This window comes from Balaenoptera acutorostrata, chromosome 1, assembly GCF_949987535.1.
Source record: "Balaenoptera acutorostrata chromosome 1, mBalAcu1.1, whole genome shotgun sequence".
Lineage (NCBI taxonomy): Eukaryota > Metazoa > Chordata > Mammalia > Artiodactyla > Balaenopteridae > Balaenoptera > Balaenoptera acutorostrata.
The window spans coordinates 48,741,567-48,768,739 of NC_080064.1; the positions used below are offsets into that span (position 1 = coordinate 48,741,567).

The 27,173-nt window shown below is 43.3% G+C and overlaps 1 protein-coding gene across 7 annotated transcripts in view; it reads right to left on the reverse strand.

Moving 5' to 3' along the window:
* The window catches only part of DAB1 (DAB adaptor protein 1), a 416,708-nt gene that overhangs the window by 138,692 nt on the left and 250,843 nt on the right, over positions 1 to 27,173 (reverse strand). For all 7 annotated transcript variants that reach the window (XM_028164171.2, XM_057532044.1, XM_057532077.1 and 4 more), the window contains exon 3: positions 5,894 to 6,033. In XM_028164171.2, coding sequence (XP_028019972.1) covers positions 5,894 to 6,033 — 140 coding nt within the window. The remainder of the gene's footprint in view (positions 1 to 5,893; positions 6,034 to 27,173) is intronic.

Sequence of the window (27,173 nt, forward strand, 5' to 3'; positions counted from 1 at the left end):
TAGTTCTTATTTCTCTTCAATGTCACCTGATCAGAGATACGGCCTCTGACCCCTCCACTCTCCATACCAAACTGCATCCCATTCTTTCCCCCTGCATCTTTTTTCCTCGTCGTACCCACTGGCATATTGTATATTCATTTGTTGACTGTCTGCCTTTGCCCAACAGAACAAAAGCTCAACTGGGCACAGAACTTTGTTTTATTCATTCTACAGTGTCGAGAACGGAGCCTGGAATAAAAAAGGCACTCAAAAAAGTGAAGTGACTTTCCCCTCACTTGGGTAATGAACAAGCCAGGCTTTGAACCTATGAAAACTGGATTTGAAATCTGTGTTCCTGGCTGGATTTGGAGTAAAATAACTGATGCTGCCATCCCTACACAGCCTAACCTTCAACTTCACTATCCAGGCCTACGCAAAAGAGACAACAAGAAGTAGCGCCATCATAATGGAAGCCCCATTATAAATGGAAGCATTGAAAGGACTGTGTCAAAGGGCAGGGAGCCTCTCTTTCTTGTTTAAGTCCTCCCAACATGAAGACATCACAGCTCGTGGTGGGGAGAGGCTTGCACCTTTGGTCAAGAAGAGTAGCTTTAATGTCCCCATCTCCAAGATGGTCCTAACAACCCCTAGCTCTTAGAATTACCACAACATCAAATTGTGCTAATTCCCAGCACATAGTGCCGCTGACCAAGTGGCTATCAAAGAACTCCCTGGCAGAAGGCGGCTGCAGCTAAATAGGGATGGAAAGAGCCAGCGTGCATGTTTCAGGAGCACTTCTGCTTGGGGCTGCTGATGGTACAGCTTCCCAGGACAAATGCAAGAGAGAAGGATGATCCACATGGTGTGATCCTTGGGGAAATAAAACTCCAATTTTATCAGGCATGTTGGGAGACAGGACCCTGAGTTAAGCCCTGAAAAACTGCATGAAGTCCAAGCAAGCCTGCCACCAGCCAGCACGCTGCAGGGGCTCACCTCCCCACAGATGATTCAGTGCTGTTACGTAGAAGTGATGAAGGGCCAAGGGACAGGGCTGGCTGGGGAATCGGAAGCTATGGATGTAGGTGTCTTTTGGGGTTTCTGTGCCTAATATTAGCCACCTGACCTACAAAGTCACTGTTGGCAACCTGGAAATGAAGGAGTCAGATGTATTCTTGGGTACCTACCAAATGGTAGGAGTTCTCTTATACGTCATATAATTCAGCCCATCCCACATGCCTGGGAAGGAAAAATTATATCCCTTATTTTACAAATGACCAAACATAAGATCGGGGGGCCAAGTGAACACCCCAAACCTCAAGGAACTAAGAAGACATATAGAGGGAATTCAAAACAGTGACCTTTCGAATTCCAGTGTTAGGGTTCCTTCTATTATAACCCTCTGGAAGGGCTCTTTGGGGAGGCATGGATGAAAAAAAGGTGGAACCACCAGCTTCCAAACTCAGTAGTGAAGGAGAACTCTAAAATGAGAATACTTCTTACTTCTAAGAGTGAAGTGTGCACATACCACACCTAGCATGGGGTGCAGCGTGCAAGGAGAGCTCAGCAAATGACCGTGACCATCACCTCTAATACTAATACTGATTCTATGAAGCAATGCCATGTGCTGGGCACTGTATGGAATGACTGATGCAGGTGTCCCTAAGGGAGTCACACAGAGGCAGCATCTTGCTGGAGGATTTTATACACAGGGAAGGGGTCAGGCACACCAGGCAGGGTTGATAGCCTGCCCTGTCCAGCTCAGGGGTTGCTGTGAGAATCCAATATGATGCACAGGAAAGGACTCTGAGAAACCTCACCCAGCAGGGTGTATGCACATGGTGGGATGACTGTGATCTCCAGGGAACACGTCAAGCAGGTGTGCAACCTGAATAGCTGAAAACCTAGAATGCTATTCCAGAAAGCTCCATGAACTAAACCTGGTCTCCAATCTCAGCCCTACTGGTTATCAGTTGTAGATCTTTGGGGGAAAACTCATCCTAAGTTTCACTTTTCCGAGGTAAGAAGGAGAATACAAATATCCTCCTCTGCCCTGCTTTGTGCCCAGAGACTGGCCCCTGTGGTCTGCATTGCCAGGTCCTCTGAGCTTCCCGCCCTCTGGATTCCACTCAGGAAGGCACAGACAGGAGATCAGAGCGTGGAAGGAGAGAGGTCAGGGTATTTCATCCAGCCTCCTTCCCATCCTTGTTCTACAATCTCCAGGAGTAGCTTATTTTTGCTTGGCGAGGGAAGGGACTTTGTCCTCAATCTCGCCCTCCCTGGGTTCCAGTAAATAGATCTCATCCTAGGATGGTAACAGCTTCCCACTGTTTTTAGTTTCCAGTGCCTCACCAGCTCTTGTTTGCTACCTTAACCTTGCCTAACCTTTGTATGTCGCTCCTGCATTAAAGTATCCTCATCTGACCTAGTCGGGCTGGGTGTTTCTTACAGGACCCTGACTAATAGATTTACTTAGAGCTCTGTAATCAGCCCATCTCTCCCATAGCTTCAACCACCATCATTTTGCCCGATACCTCTGAAAGTTGACTGCTTTGGAAGTCAATGATGTGGGGCTATGTAGCTTACTGGTAGGAGCTTAAACTCTAGTTGGGGAACCAGGATAGATTCAACGCAGATACAAAACAGAATAGAACGAAGCACTAAACTGTATCTTATCAAACACTGGGCATCTGGAGATACAGGCTTGAATTCTGGGCTTATCCCAGATTAAATGAAGGTTCTGGGGCAAATCCTATAACTTCTGTGAGCCTCAGATTTCTTATTTACAAAACCGGGAGGCTAACAGCTACCTCATAAGAGCAAAAGAGATAATATACGTAAAAGTGTGTTGTTGACTAAATTAAAATACAATGACAATGTGGCTTCGCTGGTGGATGGGCAATGGCTCACTCATACTCACATTATGAGTCCCCTCTTAAATCTCTATAATCCAAGAGAAAACTCTCTAAAACAGGAAGAGGCACCAGCTTCAGAGAGCCTAGCAAAGAAAAACAGATTAAAAAAAAAATTTTCTCCTATGGCCTGACATGAACAAGTGGGCCTTTTGCAAGGCTAACAGGCATTTTGTACTTCTTTGCCTTTCCTTCCTGGGCAAGTGGCCAAATGGAGAATCGATCATTTATGTTTCTGTGTTTCTTAAAGAAACACTACTGGGAACAGGAATGTCAACATTCTTCTCTGCAACTTGCAAATAAGGAAAGACAATTGTCTGGGAACCAAGAACCGTCAACAAGTTCAGAGCATTTGACAGGAGCGTGTTATGGTTGGACCAACTCTCCAGAGCTTTGGGGACCTCACAGTTATAAGGGGTGACAGATGGAGCACTTCACTGCAGGTAACACCTGCCCCCACCCCCCCACACACACGCAAGGTCGGCAATCCTGGCCAGGCCTGGTACAGCTAGCCTGGCCCAGTGTTAACCCTGAGGGAGAACTTCAGGGCACACAGGCCAACTCCTGTCTCACATACGCTGAGACCTCCATGCTTCTATGAAGGCAGCTGTCAGTGAGGTGCTCCGTGACCCATGCCTGCTGAATGCTATTTGCCAGGGTGCTGGGGGAAGATGCACCAGCCTCTTTCTTGTTCTCAGCAGACTTGTGGCTCTGGGTGAGAACCAGGCCACTGGAGAGCTTCTTGATGTCTTTCAATTAATATTTGTCAAAAGCAAATCTCCATTTGCCTGGCCTCATACTCAGTAAGGAGCAACTTCAGCAAGAATCAAGATCCAGGCCTTTATCCCCATTCTTGACTAGGGTCTGCTTGGCTCAGTCTTTCTGGGTTCTCTCTCTGCAGTCTACCCGCTGGTAGAGAGGCTGTGTCCTGGTCTGACCTCATGCGTGAATCACAGTTCTGCTCTGGGGCAGAGCAGGGGTCAGGGTGTGTGAACATGGAGCGCTGCAGTTATCCAACTGCCCCACAAACCAAGTGGAATGGCCTGTCTCTTTCAAGGATGCCCTGTGGCTGTGTGTCTACGTCACATCCTCCAGACCAGCATTTATCAGTCATGAAGCTGGAATTTAGAATTCTTCCTGTTGGACTCCTTTGTGTATTTATCACTCAGACTTGAACTTGGCAGAAGAAGGGGGCTCATTACTGGACTGTCCTAAAATCTTATAACATTGCTTAATTATTATTATTATTATTATTTTAAAATATTTATTTATTTGGTTGCATCAGGTCTTAGTTGCGGCACGCGAACTCTTAGTTGCGGCATGGGAACTCTTAGTTGCGGCATGCACGTGGGATCTAGTTCCCTGACCGGGGATCAAACCCAGGCCCCCTGCATTGGGAGCGTGGAGTCTTATCCACTGCACCACCAGGGAAGTCCTGCTTAATTATTTTTTATAAAAGGATACATTAACCTCTTCCAAGTAGACAGTCTGTGAACTCATGATTTTAATGTCTTTTATACTTTTTTCTAGTAGGCCTTGTAGTAGATTAATAACTATTAAAATAAAGTTTGCTGTGTAACAGCTAAAAAAAAAAAAAGAAAGGAATGATACACAGTTTAGAAAATTAAGAGTTTTTAAAAAGAATGATTCCTACAGCTATACTACAGGGAGTCTTAGCATCTGATATACATGTTAAACTGTTGAGAAAATGTGTACAGTACAAACAAAATTAATACCTGTGCTTTATTAAGCATCTATCAAAGAAAAGGCAATATAGAGGGTGTTTTATAGATATTGTCACATTTAATATTAGTAGGCACTTGGCCAGCCTTGTTTTCTTTATTCTTTCCTTTTCTTTTCTTTTCTTCCCTTTTTCTTACATTAAAAAAAATTACATTGACCAAGTTGTATCCTCAGGGACTATTAGAAGGTAAGAAAAAATGCTCATGATATATTATTAGGGAGAAAGAAAACAAGATACGAAACTATAAATAGTAATTCCAATTACACTACATATATGTGTATGATTCATATACATATACACAAATGTATATAAAAATACAAAGAGAGAGTGTTAGTTACACACAAAAATGCTGACACTGATTTTTCTTTTTGTGGTGGGATTGTGGATAAGTTTAATTTTCCCTCATACTTTTCTGTATTTTCAAAATTTTTACAATGAGCATTTTTTGAATTCTATAATCAGGAAAATAATTAAATTATAGGTCTTAAATGCATAAGATAGCTTATAAACTTCTTGCTAAATCATCTGTTTTTCTAATATTTTATATTACTTTTTTAAAAAAGAGACATAGATTACATAGAGACCAGAATCTGGGAACAAACAATGTTCAATTTTGTATGTTTTTAAAGGCTATTTAAGAACATAATTTTCTTATTTTGCATATTAAAATTTTTCTCAATTTCTTTCTTAGTTTTCTCAATGAAAAGCCTTCTTTGAAGCATTTAAAATCAGCACTCTCTTTGTGATACCGTCAAATATCAATATCTAGTTACATATCACTTTTTATAACATTTTCCCTTTAAAGTATTTGGGGGACATTAATAGAAATTTCAAGAATGAATAAAACCAGCTTTTTTATTAATATATCATCTTTTACCATATTCATCATATGGTGAAATATATAAAATTTATTAAAAAATAAAGTAGAAAATTTATAAACTCTGAGTGACAGTACAATTTGATGATTTTGTACTTTTATTTTTGCAGGCGTTGCACGTGAAGATACAATTGAATAAAATGTGATATGCTCAAAAACTGTACAACAGGGGCTAGCAAAATACCTCCACATAGGAGATGCTCAACAAACATCTGCTAAATGATTGACATGTCCTCCCAATAAATAAATGCAGTGAGTCATCAGTGTACCAAGTAATATACCAGTATATGAATAAAAAATATGTTTACCAGAATGACTGTAATCATTTCTTCCTCTCGGTCATCTCAAACCCACACTATTTAAATTAAAATGCTTGCGCAGTACCTTGAGTTTCATCATGGAGTCTTGGCATAACTTGTCTCCCCGAGCTGCAGAAACCTCATCAATCCCGATCAGTTTGGCCTTGTACCGGACCCCTTCACCTTTAAACCTCTTTATCAAAGTGGCTTCACTGCGATCCTGACCTAAAAAGAGAGAAATGCAGGATTCAGATATGTAGGTGTTCAGGCCCCATTGGCTTTAAATATCCGCAGCTCCGAGATTGGTTCTCTCGTTCACCTACATGCTATGAAAGTCAAATCATTGGACCACGGACAAAAGAATGGTAAGACTCCTGTATGCAAATTCTGGCTCTATCCTTTTAAATCCTCAGGCAAATTACACAATTCTCTCTGAGACTCCATTTTCTCAGGCAGAAAAAAAAAAAAAAAAAGAGTTAAAAATAACCAATCCCAAAGGGACATTAAGATAAATAAACATGATGACACGTATAAAGTACCCAACACGGATTTTGATACACACTAGGTCATCAACAAACGATCATCACCCACTAGGAGTTTATGTCTGACATTCTTGTTAGAATAGTATTAGCCCTGAGCCTCTCTGGCATTTCCAGCATTTAATATGACTTTGGCCCAGGTCCAAGACCCTCCTTACACCCAATTCCATGGGCTGTTTTATAGTGAGACTCCAAAGTAATTGCTTTGTATCAAGCAGTGACTCGGGGGCAATTATCAAAAAATGATTTTACAATGTCTCTTCTGCTAACTCATGTGTGTACAGAAAGAGGCTTCCATACTCCTTGGTACGGTGTGCCCACACCTCGTAACAGCTTTCTCAATAATTATTAGCATAATATTTTGCTGAGACACATCAACCAGAAGTTCAAACACATCCACATAAAATGAAGACAATAAAGTTACTGTGAACTTAGCACATCTTTCTTGTGAGATGTTTTATAAACTTTACCCCCTCTTCACAACGACTCAACCATATCCATTTCCCAGATGACAAAGACGAAGGTCACAGAGTTCAAATAGCTTGTCCACGTTCACATAGTCAGAAAAAAAAAAAAAAAAGAATACATAGGAATTCAAATCTCTAACTTCAGCAAACTCCCATCAAAGGCATCACAGGTTGGGGCATTGCTCATGTGGTTCTTAAAACCTGGAATGCCCTAGGCTTCTGATATTCATCTCCTGGAATATCATTAACTTCAACTTCTGATACCTCCTCTATCATGCCTTCTTTCGTCAGTCTGACACTTAGACCTGAGGACACTGGAGATAATTCAGCCCATTTCTTCTCTCCACATGATGGACAAACTGAGGCCTTTCCATTATGTGGGGCTGACAATTATTTGAGGACACACTTAAAATAGAAAAAAAAAACAACAGCAATAGCTAACCATCATATAATGCTTTTCTATTGACGAAACATGGCTTGCATTTCATTCATTTATTCATTCATCCCTTACTGAGCATTGCTTCTGTGCCAGATGCTATTATTCACTGGCAACAGATGAATGAGACAAAGTCTATGCCCCTAGAGGCTCAAGTTTTTGATGACTGCAAACAAAAATGTGTAGTGCATTATGCTAGATGTGTAAGAAGGTATAAGCTTTAGAGCCAGATATCCTCATTTCAAATCATGGCTCTCTCACTTGTAAGCCAACTAAACTATCTGCCAAGCCTCTGTTTCCTTAACTGTTGAATGAAGATTAAATATCTACTTTAGGAGTTATTATGAATAGTAACTTAAATGAGATAGTATGTGCAAAGCATGGATTCACATGGTAAGTTTTCTATAAATGGTAGTTGTAGCCCCTGTTATCAGCTCAGTAAAAGAAGCACATAGAAGATACAATGCCGAGAGCAGGAAAACACAAAAGAAGGACGTCTGCATAGTTAGGCCTGGACATGTCGTCCCCAAATCCCATTTGGTATTTTTTCTACCGCATCCTTGCTGACTTCTAGCATATTAAACTTCTTGAATTACTTTCCATAAAGCAAATATAACACATGGATGATTCGTCTGAATGTGTAATCAATGTAAAAATTAAGCCTCCGGGATCAGTGAGGGCAGATGTCAGAGACTAAGGCTAACAACAAAGAGAAGAACATTTGCCATGATATACCCTCTACGTACAGACATCTAGCTGTGGGCACCACAGGTCACCTCTCCCTGAATTATTATGCAATATTTGGTAGGAGTGGCCTATGGTTTGATCTATGTCTTGGGAAGGTTATCTTACTCTACCTTATTCTATCACAAATACCATCTTTGCCTCTTCAATTCCTGACACTATTTCAGTCACTAATAGCATCCCTTTCACCATTTGGAACTTCCTCCAAAGTTTAAGTATAATAACAACAGCAGGTAGGATTTATCATGTCCTGTACAAAGCTCATTATATGCACCAACTTGTTTAGCTCTGGAAATAATCCTAGAGGTAGGTACTATTACTTAGGTTTTATAGACAAGGATCTATATTGAAGGTTTGGGAGGCCAAGTAATTTGTCCAAACTCACTGAGTGGGACCTGAACCCAGATCTGACTGATGCCAAAGCCCAGGCTTATGGTTTGCTTGTGTTCTGTGTCTTCAAGCCTGTTCTCTTAACCACGATGATTAACTGCTTCTCATCTATCCGACTTCCCTGTGAAGCCCCATCTAAACTTCTACCAAAACTCACCTGGCCCAAATCTGTTGATATTTAATACACTGGCAGCATTAAAACTCCATTGGAGAGATGGCTTGAAAATGGAAGAAACAGCTTCCAGCCTCCAGGTCATGTCCGAAAAATGTCCGTAAGTCAGATACAAAGACAGCCTTAAGAAACATTTGTCAGGGCACAGAGCTCTTTTGAGGAGCATGCTTCATAAGAGGAAGCAGAGCCAGATCAGGTGAACGAGGGCAGAGATTAATAAGAAAATATTAGGTCATTTAGAGGAAAGTAGAGAGCCCAATTTAGATTAGGACCCAGGGCCAAGCTAATTTGTATGAAGGGCACTTATGCAGTAGATAATCCGGTTTCTCATTAAATGCTCCACCATTAAAAGGGTAATTTTTCATGAGCACATCTTGAGCAAGGTCTCAAATATGTAAGTTAAGAAATAAATAACAGAGATCAGAGCCATAAGGCTGTTCCTTCAGAGGCACATACGACTTGAGAGTGTTAGGGAGAGGGTCAATCTTCATGCATCCTAAGTTATCATGAATCCCCAGCCTATTTTGCTGAAAGCACCACTGACCCTCTGCTTCAGGATGGACAGGAGAAAGGTCATGTATTTAAGGAAAATCATCTATTATCGAGCATTTATGATACCAGTCATTGTGCCAAGAGTTTTACATGCAATCTCTTATTTAATCCTCACATCTGCTCTTTGAGTTAGTCTCTGTCATAAGCCCTATTTTATAGAAGATGACACCAATACCCAAAGCCAAGGGCATTGCCTGAATTTTTTTTAGATAACAGCTTTATTGAGATTTAATTCCCATACCATTCAATTCACTCTTTTAAAGTGTAAAATTCAGTGGTTTTAGTACATTCATAGAGTTATACAACCATCACTGCTAGCTAATTTCATAACATTTTCATCAACCCAGAAAGAAACCCTGTACACATTAACAGTTATTCCCCATCTTCCCCAAGCCCACCAGCCCTAGGCAACCACTAATCTACTTTCTGTCTCTATAGACTTGCCTGTTCTGGAGGCAAATTACATTTCATATAAATGGGATCATACAATATGTGGTCCTTTGTGACTGGCTTCCTTCACTTAGCATCACATTTTCAAGATTATTCCATTTAATAGCATGTATCAGTACTTTGTCTTTTTCTTTCTGAATAATATTCCATTGTATGGATATACCACAACAGCTGATGGACATTTAAACAGTTTCTATTTCTTTGCTATTAAGAATAGTGCTACAACGAACATTTCTGTACCAGTTTTTACATAGCCATATTTATTCAGTTCTCTTAGGATTATACCTAGGAGAGAAATTGCTGGGTCATATGGTAACTCTGTTTAACTTTTTGAAGAACTGTCAAGCTGTTTTTCCAAAGTGGCTCTACCAGTTTAGAATCCCACAAGCAAAGTATGAGGGTTACAGTTTCTCTACCAGCTGTTCTTGCTACATCTTTTATTATCTTTTTTTTTTTTTTTAACTTTAGCCATCCTAGTAGGTGTTTAGTGAAATCTCCTCATGGTTACATTTTTCATTTTCCTCAGGACTAATGATACAGAGCATCTTTTCATGTGCTCATTGCCCATGTGCCTATCTTCTTTGGAGAAATGTCTATTCAAATATGACAGCCTGAATTTGAACCCAGGTCTCAAGCAAAATGTCAGGCTTTTACCCATTAGGCTATGGGGTCTCCTGTGACCTGTCAAAGCACTTACTACTTCTCACTTTGTGTCACAGCTATTTGAATTGATGTCTGATGGAGCCTACAGTAAACTAGCAGATAGCTTTCTCTTAAGACAAGTACATCACAAGCACACACACCTCGCCTGGTCTTCTCATACCATGTCCCATTTAATCCTCCAGGGTGACTGGAAGGAGGCATTGCCATCATTCTATGGATGAAGACACTAAAGCCAGAGAGGTACCTAAAGTTATTTCAAGCTGAGCTGTGAATAGAGCTTCATCCTGTCGTACTCTGAGGCCTGAGCTCCTCCACTGGGCGGCATGAGCTCTGGATTCAGAGGACCTGAGTTCAAGTCCCACCTCTCCCACCCCTCCCCTAATTGTGTTGCCTTAGGTAAGTTCCTTTACATGTCTTCCACGGCATCTTTCTCTGTTCAGTGCAGATAAAAACAGTTGCTCCCACATAGGGTCATTGTTTAGGTCAAAGAAATGACACACAGACAGCATGTAGGAGAGTGACAGGCAAACACTAAGAGCTAGTCAATGTTGGCCATTGTTATCTAGGTGCTCATACTTCCAGTTTGTCTGGGACAGTCCCTGTTTATACCTTTTGTCCTGACGCTATTATTACTAGCACCCCTCATTACTCTCAAACGTATCCCAGTTTGGATGGTGAATTGTGTGGTCACCCTAATTATATTATCACCATCTTTACACTGCACTGCCTCAGAGTGTTCTTTGTGCAAGGCACTGTGCTAGCTTTCTGTGGTACCCAGGTAAGTGAAAAGTGTCTCTTCTCCTGTCTGGAAGCCACAATTCAGAAGGAGACACGCATAGCTTTACAAAATATGACCAGGACTGTGAATGTCACACAGAGCTGAGGGGAGGAGGAATTGTTTCTGTCTGGTGAGGAGAGGATTAGCAACAGCTGCAGAGTTGAGATGCCATTTGAGGGAGGCTGGTGAAAAAGCAGGGATTCAACAGGTAGAGAAGCAAAGAAGCTGCTTCCTAGAGGAACGAAGATTACGGTAATATTCAGAGACAGTGAGTAATTAGGTTAGACTGAGTGTTTCTCAACCCTAACTATGTTTTAGAATCATCTAGGCAGCTTTCATAAATATCACTCCACAGACTTTGATTACATTGATTTGGGGGAAGCCTGAGACAATCAATGTGCTTGCAAAGTACTGTGTCCAAACACATGGCTTGAGTGATGCTGACAAAGGCTGGAGGGGTCTAATCATGAAGGGCTTTGGAAGCCAAGCTAAAGCTTTTGGGCTTTGTTCTTTGGGCCACAGGAGCTATTTATGTTATGGTCTATTGTGAGGATTAGATTAAAACAACAGTGCAGCAACATTTGGGGAAGTATAAAGCTCTCATTGATTGATTATTGGTTGATTTATCATTCACTTATATATATAGTGAGTGCTCACTATAAGTTCTAAGGTGCTAAAGATACAGCAGTGACCAAAATATATAAATATCCCTCTACTCATGGAGCTTACATTCTAGTGGAAAAGGCAATAGATTATTGCAGTCATTTTCTAATTCTAGTTTAATGAAGTATCACCTGTTTAAAACACACACACACACACACACACACACACACACACACCACATAGACACAAAAAACCACATTCCTAAATCCCACCCATTGAGATTCTGAGCCTAGTGGGAGGGATACAGTAGACTGAGTTGATTCAGACATTCGTAATTCTGGAAGCTCACCAGGAACAGCAAGTGGTCGAACAGCAACCTTTTTATGTAGAAAATTTCTTTGGAGGTGCTATTTCTCAAACTGGGTCCTCAGCATGAGAATTTCAAAACACAGTTTTGATTTGGGGTTTTCAAATTGATAATAATATTTTAAACATGTTACCAGTTCACAAAGGATAAAAATCAGTAATAATAAAAGACATTATGCAGCAAAGGTATTTTCACAGAGTTTTCTTAAAAGCCCAAGACTTTCTTTTTAAATGTTTCCAAGGGATCTCCTTAAGTGGGAGAAACACTGCTCAGTTGCATTTGCGGCTGGCTGGGTGTACATGCCTGGGAGACAGGGAGGGCCTGAGGGGCACCACCTTATTAGTGCTTTCCTACTCACATCAGAGGAAAGGAGCCTAAGCGGAATGGTTTGGAGATTTCTGCCCTGGTGCACTGCCTTTACTAGGTTCCATAAACAGACAACAGTGATGATCAATCACTATAAGGGATGCTTTGTCAAGGATCTTAATCCAAAACTCTCCAAGTAATCTGAGAATTGAATTTTCAATATACCACTGATTGGAATTCCAAAGGAGGAAGATACAGGGTTTATGCCTGGAGACCACACCCCATGGAAGAAAAGCAGTAACTGGCTGGGAAGTAAGGAGGCCTGGATTCAAGTGTGGTCTCTGTTCCTATACCTTCACCTATGTGATTATGTGTAAGTCGTTTATCCTCTTGGGGGCTCAGTCTCCCCATGTACCAATGAGCATTCATAGAGAGAAAATGCTCTCCAGAGATCTCTGAGAGCTAACCGTCTATGAAGACATTTAAAACTAATATTTAGAGACTCTAACCATGGCCAGAACTGTATGCTGTGCTTTGTAGAGCTCAGTTTACTGTTAAGGCAATCGTATGTGGGTCCTATCCACATATCTTAGATCCAGAGCCAGAAATTCAGAGAGGTCATGTTGCTTAAACTGATTCATCTTGGTAAGTACTAGAGCCAGGATTTAATCCCAGGTCTGCCCAAGGCCACAGAAGCAGGTCTCCAGGGCTTTTTTCTTTCTTCTTCTTTTTTTTTTAATCATATCTCTATCAGTAAAAGATTTTTGAGCATACAGCTCTAAAATAGGTATATTTCTGTATAACTAAAATGAACCTCCTTAAATATCCTGCAAGGCCCCCATAAATATGGTCCCTGTTGACTCATCAACCTCATTTTGGATCACCCTCCCTTTTACTTTTCACATTCCCACCACAGTGGCCTTCATCCAGATCCTCCAACATGCCATGCTCTGAGCACACTGTGCTCTGCAGTTTTACACCTGCTGTTCTTTGGGCCTTGAAGCCACCACCCTTCCCTATTCTCCCCCATCCCCTCACCCCTCCCCTTCGACACCTGAGGTCTCAGCACAATGCCATGTGTCCAGGTTTCTCCATACCAGAGATCTACCTGGGACGTCCCCTCTGAGATGTGTCCATAGTATTCTCCTGATAATCCCCCTGCCTTCTTGCAACAAATTAATCTCATTTGTAATAATCCGTTTAAATTCCTCCTTCTCATTCCTCTGTAAGCTCCAGAAAGGCCTGGACTGTGTTAGATTTGTTAGCCAAGGTATCCCCGGAGCCTGGCATTTGCCTAACAAATAGACACATTTTCACTCAATTCGCTCACAGCATCTATCACAGCACCAGGGCACCTCACTGACTTTGTCTTCATGCCTGTCTCCTCTACATGTTAGCTCCCTGAGGGTGGGGGCAGGGATTGATTCATCTGTGTTCTCTGAACCTAGCATGGTGCTTGGCATAGAGTGGACCCACAGTTCCCAGCTGTATTGTATAATTCAATACATGACTGCATTTATTTATTTATTCAAAAGAGGCTAGTGGACTCCCAGAGTCTGGATCACACTGGGAAAGTGTACAGGGTCACTACAAACCCCTTCCGTACAGACTTTATCTCAAATCCATTCCATGAGTGTGATTCACTAAGTCTTCAAGGAATAAAAGTCCTAACGGGATAAAGTAAATGTCACACCTGCAGTTAGTTCACTGTTGACTGCACTTCCTGCCATTAGGGAAGAGTGGTTCTCAGCCTCATCACAACCTGCTCATCTCATAACCCGGGAAATGACTCTGAGTTTAAATGGAGACAGTCCCCAGGGCACCGAGTAAACTCCCCATTTTGAAAAGGCCTCAAGGATGCTGTCAAGAAGAGCACCACGTCCCTGTCTTGGAGCAGAAGGTACTGCCAGCATGGAGGTCCCACACTGGGAGTGACCTTGCAGAAACTTCAACAAAAACAAGCCCCTCTGTCAGAAGTCAGGAGCCCAAAGAAGAAGGCAATTAGCATTTTTCATGACACTGAGGCAGAGAGCCCACAGAATCGACTGGAGTCGTAATCAGTCTCCCACTCCACGCTGTTCACTAAAGATGGCTAATGGCCAAACAAAAGAGATTTCACACCCAAGACTGTTCTCTCTTTACCTCCCCCACTCATCCCAGATAATGAGCATGGCCACAGAAACACACACAAGAGCCAAGACTGTTTTTTCTAACGTGGGCAGTCTGGCTGTGGATCCTTTTAATTCTTTTAACTTTTGACAGTTACAGTATTTTCCTGTCTAGTAGAGGTCAACATCAAGACATTTCTTATATCAAGCTGAGTATTCACTCCTCTTTTTTAGATACTTAAACATCTAAGGAAGTGTCTTAGCTGAGGCTGCTGTAACAAAATACCACACACTGGGTGGCTTAAATGACAGGCACAGATTTTTCATAGTTCTGGAGCCTGTGAAGTCCAAGATCAAGGTGCTGGCAGATTTGGTTCTGGGTAAGGTCCCTCTTTCTGGCTTGCAGATGGCTGCCCTCTTGCTGTATCTTCACTTAGTGGAGAGAAAGAGCATGTGAGAGAGCTCTGATCTCTCTTCCTCTTCTTATAAGGGCACTAATCCCACCAAGGGGGCCCCACCCTCATGACCTCATCTAACCCTAATTACCTCCCAAAGGCCCCACTTCCAATACCATCACATTGGCAGGTAGAGCTTTAATACATGAATTTTAGAGGGTGTGGGGGGAGGAGACACAAACATTCAGTCTGTAACAGGGAGGCTAGAATGAGGAAGGAGGAAGAGAAAGCTGGATGATATCTGAAAACAAGGATGTCTGTCCCATTTCCGCATACTGTCTTATTGAAAAGTCAGAACAACCTCGAAGGCAAAGACTGCATCCCATTCAGAGGAAGAGGGGACAGAAGTACAGGGAAGTAGGGTCAGCGGTACAAGGCCATGCTGCCAGTGAGGGGCGTGGTTGCCTAACGCTGCAGTCAGAAAGCACGGCAGTAGCTCTGTGACCACCTGTGTGTGTGCGATTCCAGGAAAGGCATTTAACTTTTGAGTGTTAGATTCTCCATCTGTACAACATTATAGTTATTTGCACTCCTCTCTAGGACAGTTAGAAGAATTACATGGGACAATACACATTTTGCTCTTAGCACACTCCCTGGCATGTGGCAGTCTTTCAATAAATCTTTACTGCCCTCCTCCTCCCCAAATAATATATTTCACATTAAGCACCAGTGGCCCAAAGCTAACCATAGCAAAGTCATACTGCATTAGAAGTGATGGTCCCAGCTGTTTGGTAATTTTTTTTTTTTTTTTGGTTGCCTGGGAATAAGGGTGCAATTAAGAACAGGATGTTCCTTCCTGAAGGCTATAGGGAGATCACCTTATGAATTATTAACCCAGTACCCAAACTGAGACATCCTCCCTCCTTCTGCATATCTCTCTGAATTACTAGGCCATCCATCTTGATGATAAGAAAATCTCAAAGAGGTTTTCTCCCCCCACCCTCATCCCCCAGCCTAGCCAACATCATTCTATCCATTGCTGAGAGAGCTCTATTGTCTGTTAGGTTGTCCAATGTAAGAACAGATTGTGGGGGGAATTTCAGGGCCCAGGAGCAGAGATAACTTATTTTACTTAGAATTCTATCTTGCTGTTATCCAGGTGTTGATTTGCAATGGACAAGAAATTATGTATGCTGACTGTGTAGGGGAGAATGTTGATTTTTGTGTAATTAACTAGCTGGGTAGTGGGCAGAACAAGGGGAATGACACACTTAGGGGGCTGCTAAAAGGCACTTTTATGAACATGGTTGCTGTCATCACTGCTAAAAGGTAAACTAATTCAAAATCTAAAATAATATTCAACCTATGGCTCATACATACATTTTCTTTAAAAGTTCTCCTCTCTGGTACTTCTGGGAAGAACGCTGTATAAAGGGTATCTGGCATCCATGGGCACCTTTCTGTAGCAAACCAAGTCCTAAGATTCCAGAGATTCTAATGTGAGGGCCTGGCAATCTGCATTTTCAAAGTTTGGCCAATGATTCTGAGGCAGAGTCAGATTACGAACCACAGAAGTACAAGGCAGGATCCTTTGGTGACCCCATATGTGACCCAATTCTTATGCTCTGACAGTTGGGCCTTCTTTCATTTTCCTAGTAGACAAAGGTCTGCTAGTATTTATTTGGTTCTTCTTTTCTGTCAGCTGTTATTTAACTTTAAAAATCTATTATAAAAATTGTATGACATCATTAATAAGCTCAATAACAGAAGGAAACAATCATTGGCCACGTCATGCCATTCCAGCAGATCCTTAGACCAACAATTTCCTAGCACTGTCCTTTCAAACACCATTTTAAAGTTTCTGTGAAGGGAAATGGAAGAGACCATCATGCTCAATAAGTGTGGGGTGTGCCTCGCGCTCCACGTGGTGACCCCTGGTGCAGGACAGCATGTTGAGGCAGGAAGGACGTAGGCCCGGGAACCCCCCTAGCTGGACTGTAAGTAAGCTCCTGGAGGGCTCGCATTGTCTTCTGTTGTCCTCTCTGTGCATCTCAAACAACTAGGACACTGCCTGGCACTGAGTGGGTACTCAATAAATATTTGCTGAAGAAGGAAGTATACTGAGTAAGGGAAAGCGCTCTCACTTTCCTTACCCAGAGTTTCTAACACCCTCCCCCAAACATATAGACATAGCGTTTTCTAACTGTGGAAAGTCAAGTTTAAGTTTTCATCATGGTGCCCAAAGTCTCAGGTGCTATTAAACAGGCTAGTAGCATTGCAACCCCTAGCAACGTTTTTCGAACACAAGTCAGGTATAATAGAAAAATAGCCAATCATACCTCCATGTAAGAGGAAGAAGCAATGAGACAGAAAAAGGGAGAAACCTTCCAGTTTTAAGATTATAAAGATGTCTATAACCCTCCATTGCCGAGTCCTTCTGAAGTCTTCCATGAAGGCCTAGGAGCTTGGTATATCCTGCTAACTTGGGCCTGTCAAGGACTAACCAGCCTGGCTTCTAATCTGCAGCTTTCCTTGTTCACACTTGCTTACCGGGAGCCTGAGGATGGCGCACACCATTCGCTTTCTCAGGTCTTTGTATGGCTGGGCTCGGGTCTTTTTCCTAGTGGCCAAGGGGCAGAGAAGGTAAAGCCAGTATGTGCTGCCACTAAGGGCGTAAGGGGATGCACCAGGTGTGCAGTATTTTATCTCATGTTGATGCCACAGTGCAAGGCACAGAATGGGCTTTAAACAGTATGTATGTTCCCCTTCATTGTCCTCTTATTCCTCACAGCCTAGCATGACATGCACTATTAGTCCCTTCTTACAGATGAGAAAATTAAGGCTCCAAGAGGTAAAGACTGGCCCAAGACCACAGAGCTCAGAAAAGGCAGAGCCAGGAGTGCTGAAAAATCAATGGAGTGGTAGATGCAGAGAACAGAGCAGTGGTTCCCAGAGGGGAAGGGGCTGGAGGGAGGGAAAAATGGGTAAAGGGAATCAACTATATGGTGATGGATGGCAAGTTTTGGTGGGGAGCACACTGTAGCATATATAGAAGTAGAATGATAAGGTTGGATACATGAAACTTATATAATGTTATAAACCAATGTTACCCCAATAAGAAACTAAAAACAAAAAACAAAAAAAACAAAACTAGCAGAAAAACAAACACACACAAAAAAAGAAAACAAAACAGAACAAAAGTTTTAAGGAAGAGAATGTGAAACTTGAGGCTGGGTAAGAAATAGGATTGCAGAAGGCAGGGGAAGGACAGGTCTGAATCCACAGTCATTGAATTTATTTTTGTCTCTGTCATTTGCAACAGAAAGGGTCCTATTATGGTTGTGGTGCTGCAGGGATGAAGGCCAGACAGGATGATGCACATAAGGGTGGGGGAGCAGCAGCATGATGAAGGGGAAAGAACACAGTCCAGGAGAGACCTGGGTCCTCAGCCCTTCATCATTCAGAGCCTCCTGGCCTAGAGCAAGCCACTTCATCTCTCCGCAAATGACGATAGTGACGTTCCTCCTGCAGGATTACTGTAAGAACTCTATGCAATCATATGTGTGAAGCACCCAACACAGCGGTACAGCTCCTGGACGGTACCATATGTTGACAATATTTTCACTTCCTTTTCTGTGAACTGCAGGCTACACGTGGTGTGTCTCCCAGACCCAGCTTTAGGTCTGAAGACTCATCCCCCAGCTGACATGTTGACCCAGGAAGGCTCTTGGGTGAGCTGCTCTCAGGGAACTCTCCTCCACCAAAGCGTCACCTCACCCAAGGCCATGTTCCCCTCACCTCGCTTCCCCCCCCACCACCGAAGCTTGCATCCAATCAATAACTGGATTAGATGAGGCTGAGTATAAAAACCCAAGCCCCAAGCCTCAGTTGGGGACGACGCTGAAGGCCACTCAAGAGCTCCCTGTGGATAGTGACATCAGCTGGGGCCTTTGTTGCAGCTGCATCAGGGTTGAACTCCTCTCTCTGCTCAGCCCTGCTACCCGGACTCCCCATCGGTGTTGATTCTGAAGGCACTTCTCCTAAGTTCCCCAGAGCAAATCTCCATCTCCACCACTGGTTTCCTGGGAACTCGATGGAAGACAGTACAAAGTCAGTGCATTTGAGGGAGAGAGTTCTGACAGACGATAGAGAGGGGGTCTTTTTTTTTTTTTTAATAAACTTATTTATTTATTTTTGGCTGCGTTGGGTCTTCGTTGCTGCCCACGGGCTTTCTCTAGTTGCGGCGAGTGGGGGCTACTCTTCGTTGTGGTGCGCGGGCTTCTCACTGCGGTGGCTTCTCTTGTTGCGGAGCATGGGCTCTAGGCATGCGGGCTTCAGTAGTTATGGCACACAGGCTCAGTAGTTGTGGCTCGCGGGCTCTAGAGCACAGGCTCAGTAGTTGTGGCCCAGGGGCTTAGTTGCTCCGCGGCATGTGGGATCTTCCCAGACCAGGGCTCGAACCCGTGTCTCCTGCATTAGCAGGCGGATTCTTAACCACTGCACCACCAGGGAAGCCCGAGAGGGGGTCTTGATGTGGAGATGCAAGCTAGCAAGTGCCTGCAATAATCCAAGAGTGACGGGAAGAGGGCTCGGGGCGGGGGGTCAGTGCCGAGTGCCCCAATGATGTAACCTGCTTTGATGTTCCATGAGGCTAAGCCTAAGCAAGAAGGCAAATCCAGAGCTAATGCTCTCTCATCAAATGCAACTCAAAGGCCCCTGGCAAAACTGTGGAGTGTTCGCCAGCCGCCGCGGGCAGCTGAGTCTGTCAGAGTGAGCGGGGTGATCCTCACCGCCACCAGAACTGGGAGGTACGGTGGGGTTTGCTTTTCTAAAGTTCACAACTTGTCTCCCTTTGGCAAATGCACATGACAGCAGATACTAGGCATCTACAAAGCCCTGGGAGCTGATGACAAGTGAAGATGATCTTGTTTTCCAATGAAAAAATAACAGATATGTTTTTAAACTTTTTCTATTTCCATTCTTTAAAACAACTGTTTTTTTTTTTCTTTCCAATTACAAAGAGGAACATGCTCAAATCTTAAAATTTGGAAAACGCAGGAGAGGAAAAAGAGGGAAAGTTATCCAAAATAACTTCCAGGGATATCTGTGGTTGCATTTGAGTATATGCCCTTCCAAACTTTTTCCTAAGTATACACACACAAATGCACATTTCTCAGAAATGTTTTCATACTGTACATCTGTAGCTTGCTTCTTCCATTTGGCAGGGCAGTGTATCTTTTCTTCCATATTAATATTTCTTGGAACATGATTCTTAGTGGCTGCCTGACACCCCCATTTTATAGATGTAGCGTAATTTATCTAACCAACCCCTTATCATTGGACAGTTAAGATCTTTCCAATTAAAACAGTGCAAAGGGATACAATACTGAGAACTCCTCCTGAAGACAGTAGGAAGATGGATTTTTCCCTGAGAGACGCCTCCATGGAGTCTTTCTACATGTATCAGAGTCGACACTTCATTACTCCCCCCCCCTTCTTCCACTCCAGAGACGTGTGGGCTCCAAACAGACAAACGTGTGAACACAGATGCGAAATTTACCTCTCCCAATGTTCTTCATTGGGGGAAACAATGAGGGCGAAGGAAGGAAGTCTGTAGGATTTGGATTACACATGAATCCCTGTAAGCTCTGGACATGTTGCCCACGGAAAGCCGGATGACTGAGAGCACAGAGAGAAGCGGGAGAATGGGATTTAGTCAGTGAGCTGAGGTCACAGTGGAGCGCAGGACAGTTGAACCCCCCAGTTTGAAGTTCTCACCCCACGTGCGTGAATGCTCGGCATTTGAAAGCCTGCTCTCGGACCCTGACAGAGGTTAATTAAACCACAAATGAACGAGGGTTTCTACTTTCATGTGCAGCCTGCCACTGGCTGAGAACTTTCTTCTGCAGCAGCTACAACTTTCAGGCGGTCATCTCCATTAGAAAAAAAAAAGAAAACAAGAGCGTTTAATTGGGTCTCTCTGCCGCCAACTTGCTTGCAGACTATTTTTTAAGGTAGATTATTTTGGTCCTGGAAGATTCTGGTGGGATCGAGAACCACGCTTTATCTTCCATCTGCCTTCTAAACAAGAGGGCTGTGTATGCTATCGACTGATTAAATGATTTCTTTAGAGTACAAAGAAGTATTTGTGAGGAAGACGACAGAGAGGGAAAATCAATTATTTACTGAGGAGGCTGCGATATAAGTTACATTTGATTAAATTCAGAGATAAATCCCAGTGATGGAGGGTTTAAGTGGAATGTGCTGGAATAGACAGTGACTAAGTGCCCCGCCCCGACATTGCCAGTAATGAATGCAAGGCTGCAGGCCCCACCCTGACGCCCCTGGATTTCTAACACAGGCAGCCTGATAGTCATTCATTCATGCCACAGACATGTGTTGCATGCCTACTACATGGCACCGGCCCAGGTCCCAGGGAAGGGGCGTAGACAAGAGAGAGGAAGCCCCTGCTCTCCTAGAGCTTCTCATCTGAAGGGGAAAGGAAGAGAATTAGCCGGTAAATAAATAATGAACGAGATCCTTCCAGAGAGTGATAAGTGTTATGAAGATGATAAAACAGTTTGATGAGATGAAGAGTGACTGGGGGCAGGGTGGGGAACAATTAATTTCGACAGGCTGGTCCAGGAAGGCATTTCTGGAGAAATGACATTTGAAAGGGGATGTGAACAAGGAGAAAAGGGCAGTCATGCCAAGAGGGAGGGAGTGCGTTTGGCCTGTTTACAAAACAGAAAGAAGCTAGTGTGATGGGAGCAGAACCAAGGGGGAGGGGATGGGAGCGGCAGAAAAGAGGGAGGGCAGGGCTCCTTCATGGGTTGCTTTAGAAGGTCAGATAAGGAGTGTGGATTCAGTTCTAAGCCCAGCGAAACTCCATAGTAGGGCAGGGGGCAAGCGGGGGTTATGCAGGTATATGGCCGCATTAATTTTTTTAAACATCTTTATTGGAGTGTAATTGCTTTACATTGTTGTGTTAGTTTCTGCTGTATAACAAAGTGAATCAGCTATACGTATACATATACGTATATCCCCATATCTCCTCCCTCTTGCATCTCCCTCCCACCCTCCCTATCCCACCCCTCTAGGTGGTCACAAAGCACCTAGCTGATCTCCCTGTGCTATGCGGCTGCTTCCCACTAGCTATCTATTTTACATTTGGTGGTGTATATATGTCCCTGCCACTCTCTCATTTCGTCCCAGCTTCCCCTTCCCCCTCCCCGTGTCCTCAAGTCCATTCTCTACGTCTGTGTCTTTATTCCTGTCCTGTATGGCCGCATTTTGTAATGATTTCTCCGACTGCTCTTCGGCAAAAGGGGGTGAAGTCGAAGCAGGAGGTATCATAGTGATCCAGGTGAGAGAGGAGACGAGGAGGGTGGATTAAGACATAGCGAAACGGGCTGAATCAAAACAGACACTGCAGGAAAAGCAGACAGGGCTCATTCATAGACTGTCTGTGGGAGAGACAGGAAAAGGGAGGAATCAAGTATGACTCTTGAATCTGGCTTAGGGACCCTGAGTGGAAGGCAGTGTCTCTTCCTGAGACAAAGCCATTCCAACCAGTGATGGAGACAAAGCCAAAGGAACCGGGTGACTTAATGTTCCCTTCAAGGCCTTTCAAATCCCAGCTGTGTGGAGCGTGTGTGGGGTTTGGGAGTGGACAGACACAACCTCCTGTTGCCTGTTCTGCCACGAGGGCCCCAGGCCCCACTACGTCACAGTAAGTTCCTTATTTACTGTGTGGAATAGACAAGACCTACCTGGATGTTTAGGAATGTAACCTGGATGTGTGACAGTGGTCCATCTGGCATAGAGGTGCTCCATAAATATGAGTTCTTTTCACTCCAGTTGAAATGTAGCCCGAGAGTTCAGACTGAACCATGTCAATGCTGAAAAACCATGGCTTCTTCTGAGCATGACATCATCATATAAAACCAACGCTTTTTTCTTCTTTTTTACTGCTTTTATCTCACTGACTATGTGAGAGTTGGGACCTGGCCTCATTCATCAAGACTAGACAACTTTTAAGATATCTGTCCAATCTCAGTGATTGAACCCCCAGCTGACCGCCCTCTCCCACAGAGGTATCATCACGGTGGCCGTGTTTATACAACATGACCCAACCCTCTGGCCCCTCTTGATTGAACCAGATGGTGACACCTGGGCCAAGCTATGTTGATCAGAGCCCCATCCTTGGGAATTGAGAATTGAAGCAGAGAAAGGAGTCAGTCTTTCCTTGTGACTAGATTATAGAATTCTGGGTGGCCAACTTTCCCTGCCATTGGCCTAGGTAAGAGAAAGGCAATCATATAAAAAGCCAAGGGAAAAGATGTTCTGGAAGAAGTGACCACAGAGAGAAATTACTGTTGGGGTACTTACTGACTGAAAATTCCTGGTTCATCTTTCCAGAGGCTCAGCTCACACATGCCCTTCCTTAGGTCTGTGAGACAGCTCTCAGTCCTTATGATGTGTCCCTCTGTTATATTTAAGTCCATTCAAGTTGACTTTCATTACTTGCAACAACAAAGCTTTCATTAATAATGGATGTGAATTTCTGTACATCTGGCTCCTGGCCCTCCTCTGCATGGCCAGGAGACAGTCAGTCACTAAATGCTTGCCGAAGGGAAGGGATGTAGATGGTGGTACCCAGGTCACTGCCCCAGGAAATCTACATTATCTCTGATTCTCTCTCCCTAGCTTCATACCTGGTAATACAGTCATGAGAAGAGAAAGAATTTGGATTTTGATGATCTTTCCCCTGCTGTCATCACCAAGATCTCAAACCTCAAATTGCTTAATTTTGTAGTTTATCTCCCTGGAGAATAACTTTAGCTTTCAGTTAATTTTATATGTAAGAGCCAATTATCTTCTAAGCAACTTCTTTTTGTCTCCTTTCTGCCAACAAGGAAAAACAGACAAGTCTTTTTGATCAGATAACAAAAGCGTGAATGCCTACACAGCCTTGCTAATTTCAACAAAGCACTTCCCTTCCAAAGAGCTCAATATGGTTGCAAGCACAATCCTAATGCTTCTTAAACTACTGTGTAGTAAAGTGCCAGGGAGAAAATGTGACAAGTGTTGATAATCAGCAATAGTAAGATATGATGGATCAATGGAAAACAGAAATAAGTATTAAATCTTTTTTAGTTTAATCCAGCCAACACCTTGTGAGCGTCTTTTATGTAACTGACATCCCGGGGCTGGAGCTGCCCATGTATTAAACATCTGCTATGTTCCAGGTACAGTGATAAACATTTTCGCATACATTACTTTTCATTTACTTCATACAACAGCCCTAAAGGGTACTATGACCTCCCTTTGTGCAGATGAGGATACAGGCTTATGAGGTCAGGAAACCTGCCCAGAGTTCACATAGCCAATAAGAAGATGTGATTCACCAGGATTCACTCCAGCTATGTTTGTTTCCACATCTGTCTGTGTTCTCCACTCTACCTAAGTTGTCTCCCTGAGAAGATGAGTAAATGGAATTACTCCCTTTAAGAAGTCCCCAGTCTAACGGAAGAAACACAGTTTCATAAAAAGGCGGTGTTTCATAAATGAAGGTGCCACCAATGTACTAAGAGAGGAACAGGGAAGAATCCCACATTCTGATGGATGGGACAGGGCTGGCTGCATGGGCATTTCTGTGTGGGACTGTGGGATGCAAAGCCTTCCAGAGCAAATCTTTTAAGGTATCCTGACAAAATAGATATATTCATTATCGCACACTTAGTAAGGCCCAGGGAAGTGGTGACAAACATCATAACTGAGGACCAATTATGCAGTGTTTATGCCGTCAATGACACTATGAGGGGGGTATTATTATTTTTTCAATTTTAGAGATGAAGAAAGTAGTGTTCCCAGTGGGTAGGTAATTTCTTCCATGTCACATAATCTTCATTTGGCTGCCAATTATTTCAAACCCAGGCCTTTGTGACTCTAAATAATGTATTTTCCCTGCTAGGCCATGTCTTCCAAAGAATGGAAAGACAGAAAAGAAAAAAGAAGAAAAAAAGAGCTACAAATTATAGATGCAATAAATTATAAGGCCTTTCTCTACCCTCAAGGAATTTACAGTCGAGTCAGGGAAGTAATACATAAACCTCTTAAAACTGAAACAAGAAATCAAGATAGGAAAACAAGTTAAGAACACTAGAAGTCATGGCCCAGGTTGGCCCAGGAATAACTAGCATATATATTATACTGAGTATTGTTCTAGGGATTTGGAGGAGGGAAACAGGACTTTGAAGCAAGGTCCTTGGAGGAAGTTTTCAGGGAGAGGTGGGACTAAACCCAGGTGTCAAATGATACGCATGATTTACGTGAAGTGGGGGCTGGAGGAAGAGCCTCCACCACAGTTAAAGGCAAAAGCAGGATCAGAAAAGTTGCAAAGGAGCCTTTATCTAACTCTGCACAGTAGTAACTGCTCCACATTACTGGGCATCCCTCCTGAGCCAGGAATGGTACTAGGCACATGGCAGATGATGCCTACGTACAGAAAATATACTGGGAGTCAGAGAGGGGCATGAGTTGTCCAAGTCAGACAGCCAGCAAGAGGGCTGCATTCAGTGGTGCCCGTCTGACTCCAGAGTTCATGCTCTTTCCACTACGATCCACCACCTGTGCGGTCTGGGCTCAGATTTTGGAGGGTTGTGAAGCCCAGGTCAGATTTTTTCTGTGGGTGTTCAGGATGTCTTTGTTCAGGGACATGATTATGACATGGTCAGAGCTGCATTATGGGCCGGAACTCAGTCTTTTACCCCCATTTTAGGAAAGGACTCAGTGACAAGTGAAGCATCTCAAAGGCAACCGGGACCTGGACGATCTACAAACTGACTTATCTGGTTCCAAAGCCACTAAAAATGCCACAGCAACAGGCCACTAAGGAGTCGATGACATGGGATGTGCTCTCATGAAGGCCAACTCATCAAGGAATTATTACTGCAATGGTCCTCTCTCCACGCTCACTCTCCTTAGCCCCTCCATACAACTGGACATCTCACTGCCTCCTCTTTCTTGAAGAAGAAAGTCTTCTTATGCTTCTGTGACCATCTTGGTTCTCCTCCTTCCCTAACCAGTGCATCCTTTCTTTCCAGATCCGTAACAGAGGTTTTCTCTAACATTCTGTCCAGGGTCTTTATTTCGTACTTGACAATCTCACCCTCTCCTACATGACACCTTTGTCAACATATTTATCTTCCACGCCTCTCCTGAGCTCCATCCATGCCCACCTTCTCATCTGCCTTCTAAATTCTGGCATCTAAATTTCTTACAATGAACAGAATGTAATATGTACAGAACTGAGATGAGCAATTTCTCCTTTACTCAAACTGGCTCTTCCGTTTCAGTGCCAAGTACCACTGCCACCTCCCCACCACCATCCCCCACGAAGCCTCACCAGGCCAAGTTTAAGTGCAGTCGCCGTACAACCTGACTATTCGTTTATGGCAACAACGGCGACAACACCCAGCACACTGTGCAATTACTCGCAGGTCTGATGTACCACTTGTGATTCTTATTCATAACTGAGTCTTCAGTGTCTAAGACAGTGCCCAGTGCAAGGCAGGTATCATGTGTCAAATAAATGAATGTCACGGGCAGTCTATCCTTCACCCAGGTAGACACTCTGGAGAGACTTTCATCTCCCTTTCAGCTTACTGTGGCTTTCACACAGGTTCTAAGAATTGTAAATGATATTTCTAAAATGTCCTCACTGTCACCACATTTATTCTGGTCCTTATACCTCTCCCTAGACAATTCCATGGTACCCTGGTTGACCTGACAATTTTTCAGGTAAACTGGTTTACCTGACGATTTTTTCCCTACTCCAGTCCATCTGACAGAGAACTATAAGATGCTCTTCAGACAGTATACATTTATAAATGTCATTCCATTATTCACAAGTCTTCAAAGGTTCCCCTTCCCTCCAAGCCAAATGAAACAGAAATTTCTCATTCATTGATTCAATGTTTCATCAAATATTTACTGTACACCTACTTGCTAAGCATTGGGGAGCTAGAGGCGAGCTTTATGGACACATTCCCTGCCCTTGTGAAGACCACAGTCTTTTCAATTAGAAAGAAAACCCATTTTTAATTCCTCACTCCCATTTTCCCCAACATAAGATCCTGGCTTCAGTCAAATAAAGCCCATTGGAACCCAGGTCCCCAAATACATCCTCCATGTTTGCACACCTGTGCATTTTCCTGCACGTTTCCTTTGTCACGAGCAAGAGCCTCTCTTACCCCACCAGTCCAAAATGTTGAGAGTCTTGCCTCCTGGTTCTCTCATATGTGATGAATTGAGTTCCTTCCAAAATGCTATTTTTCCCTTGATCTCTCTCCCTCAATCTATGAATTCCACTCCCAGACATTCCCAACTGT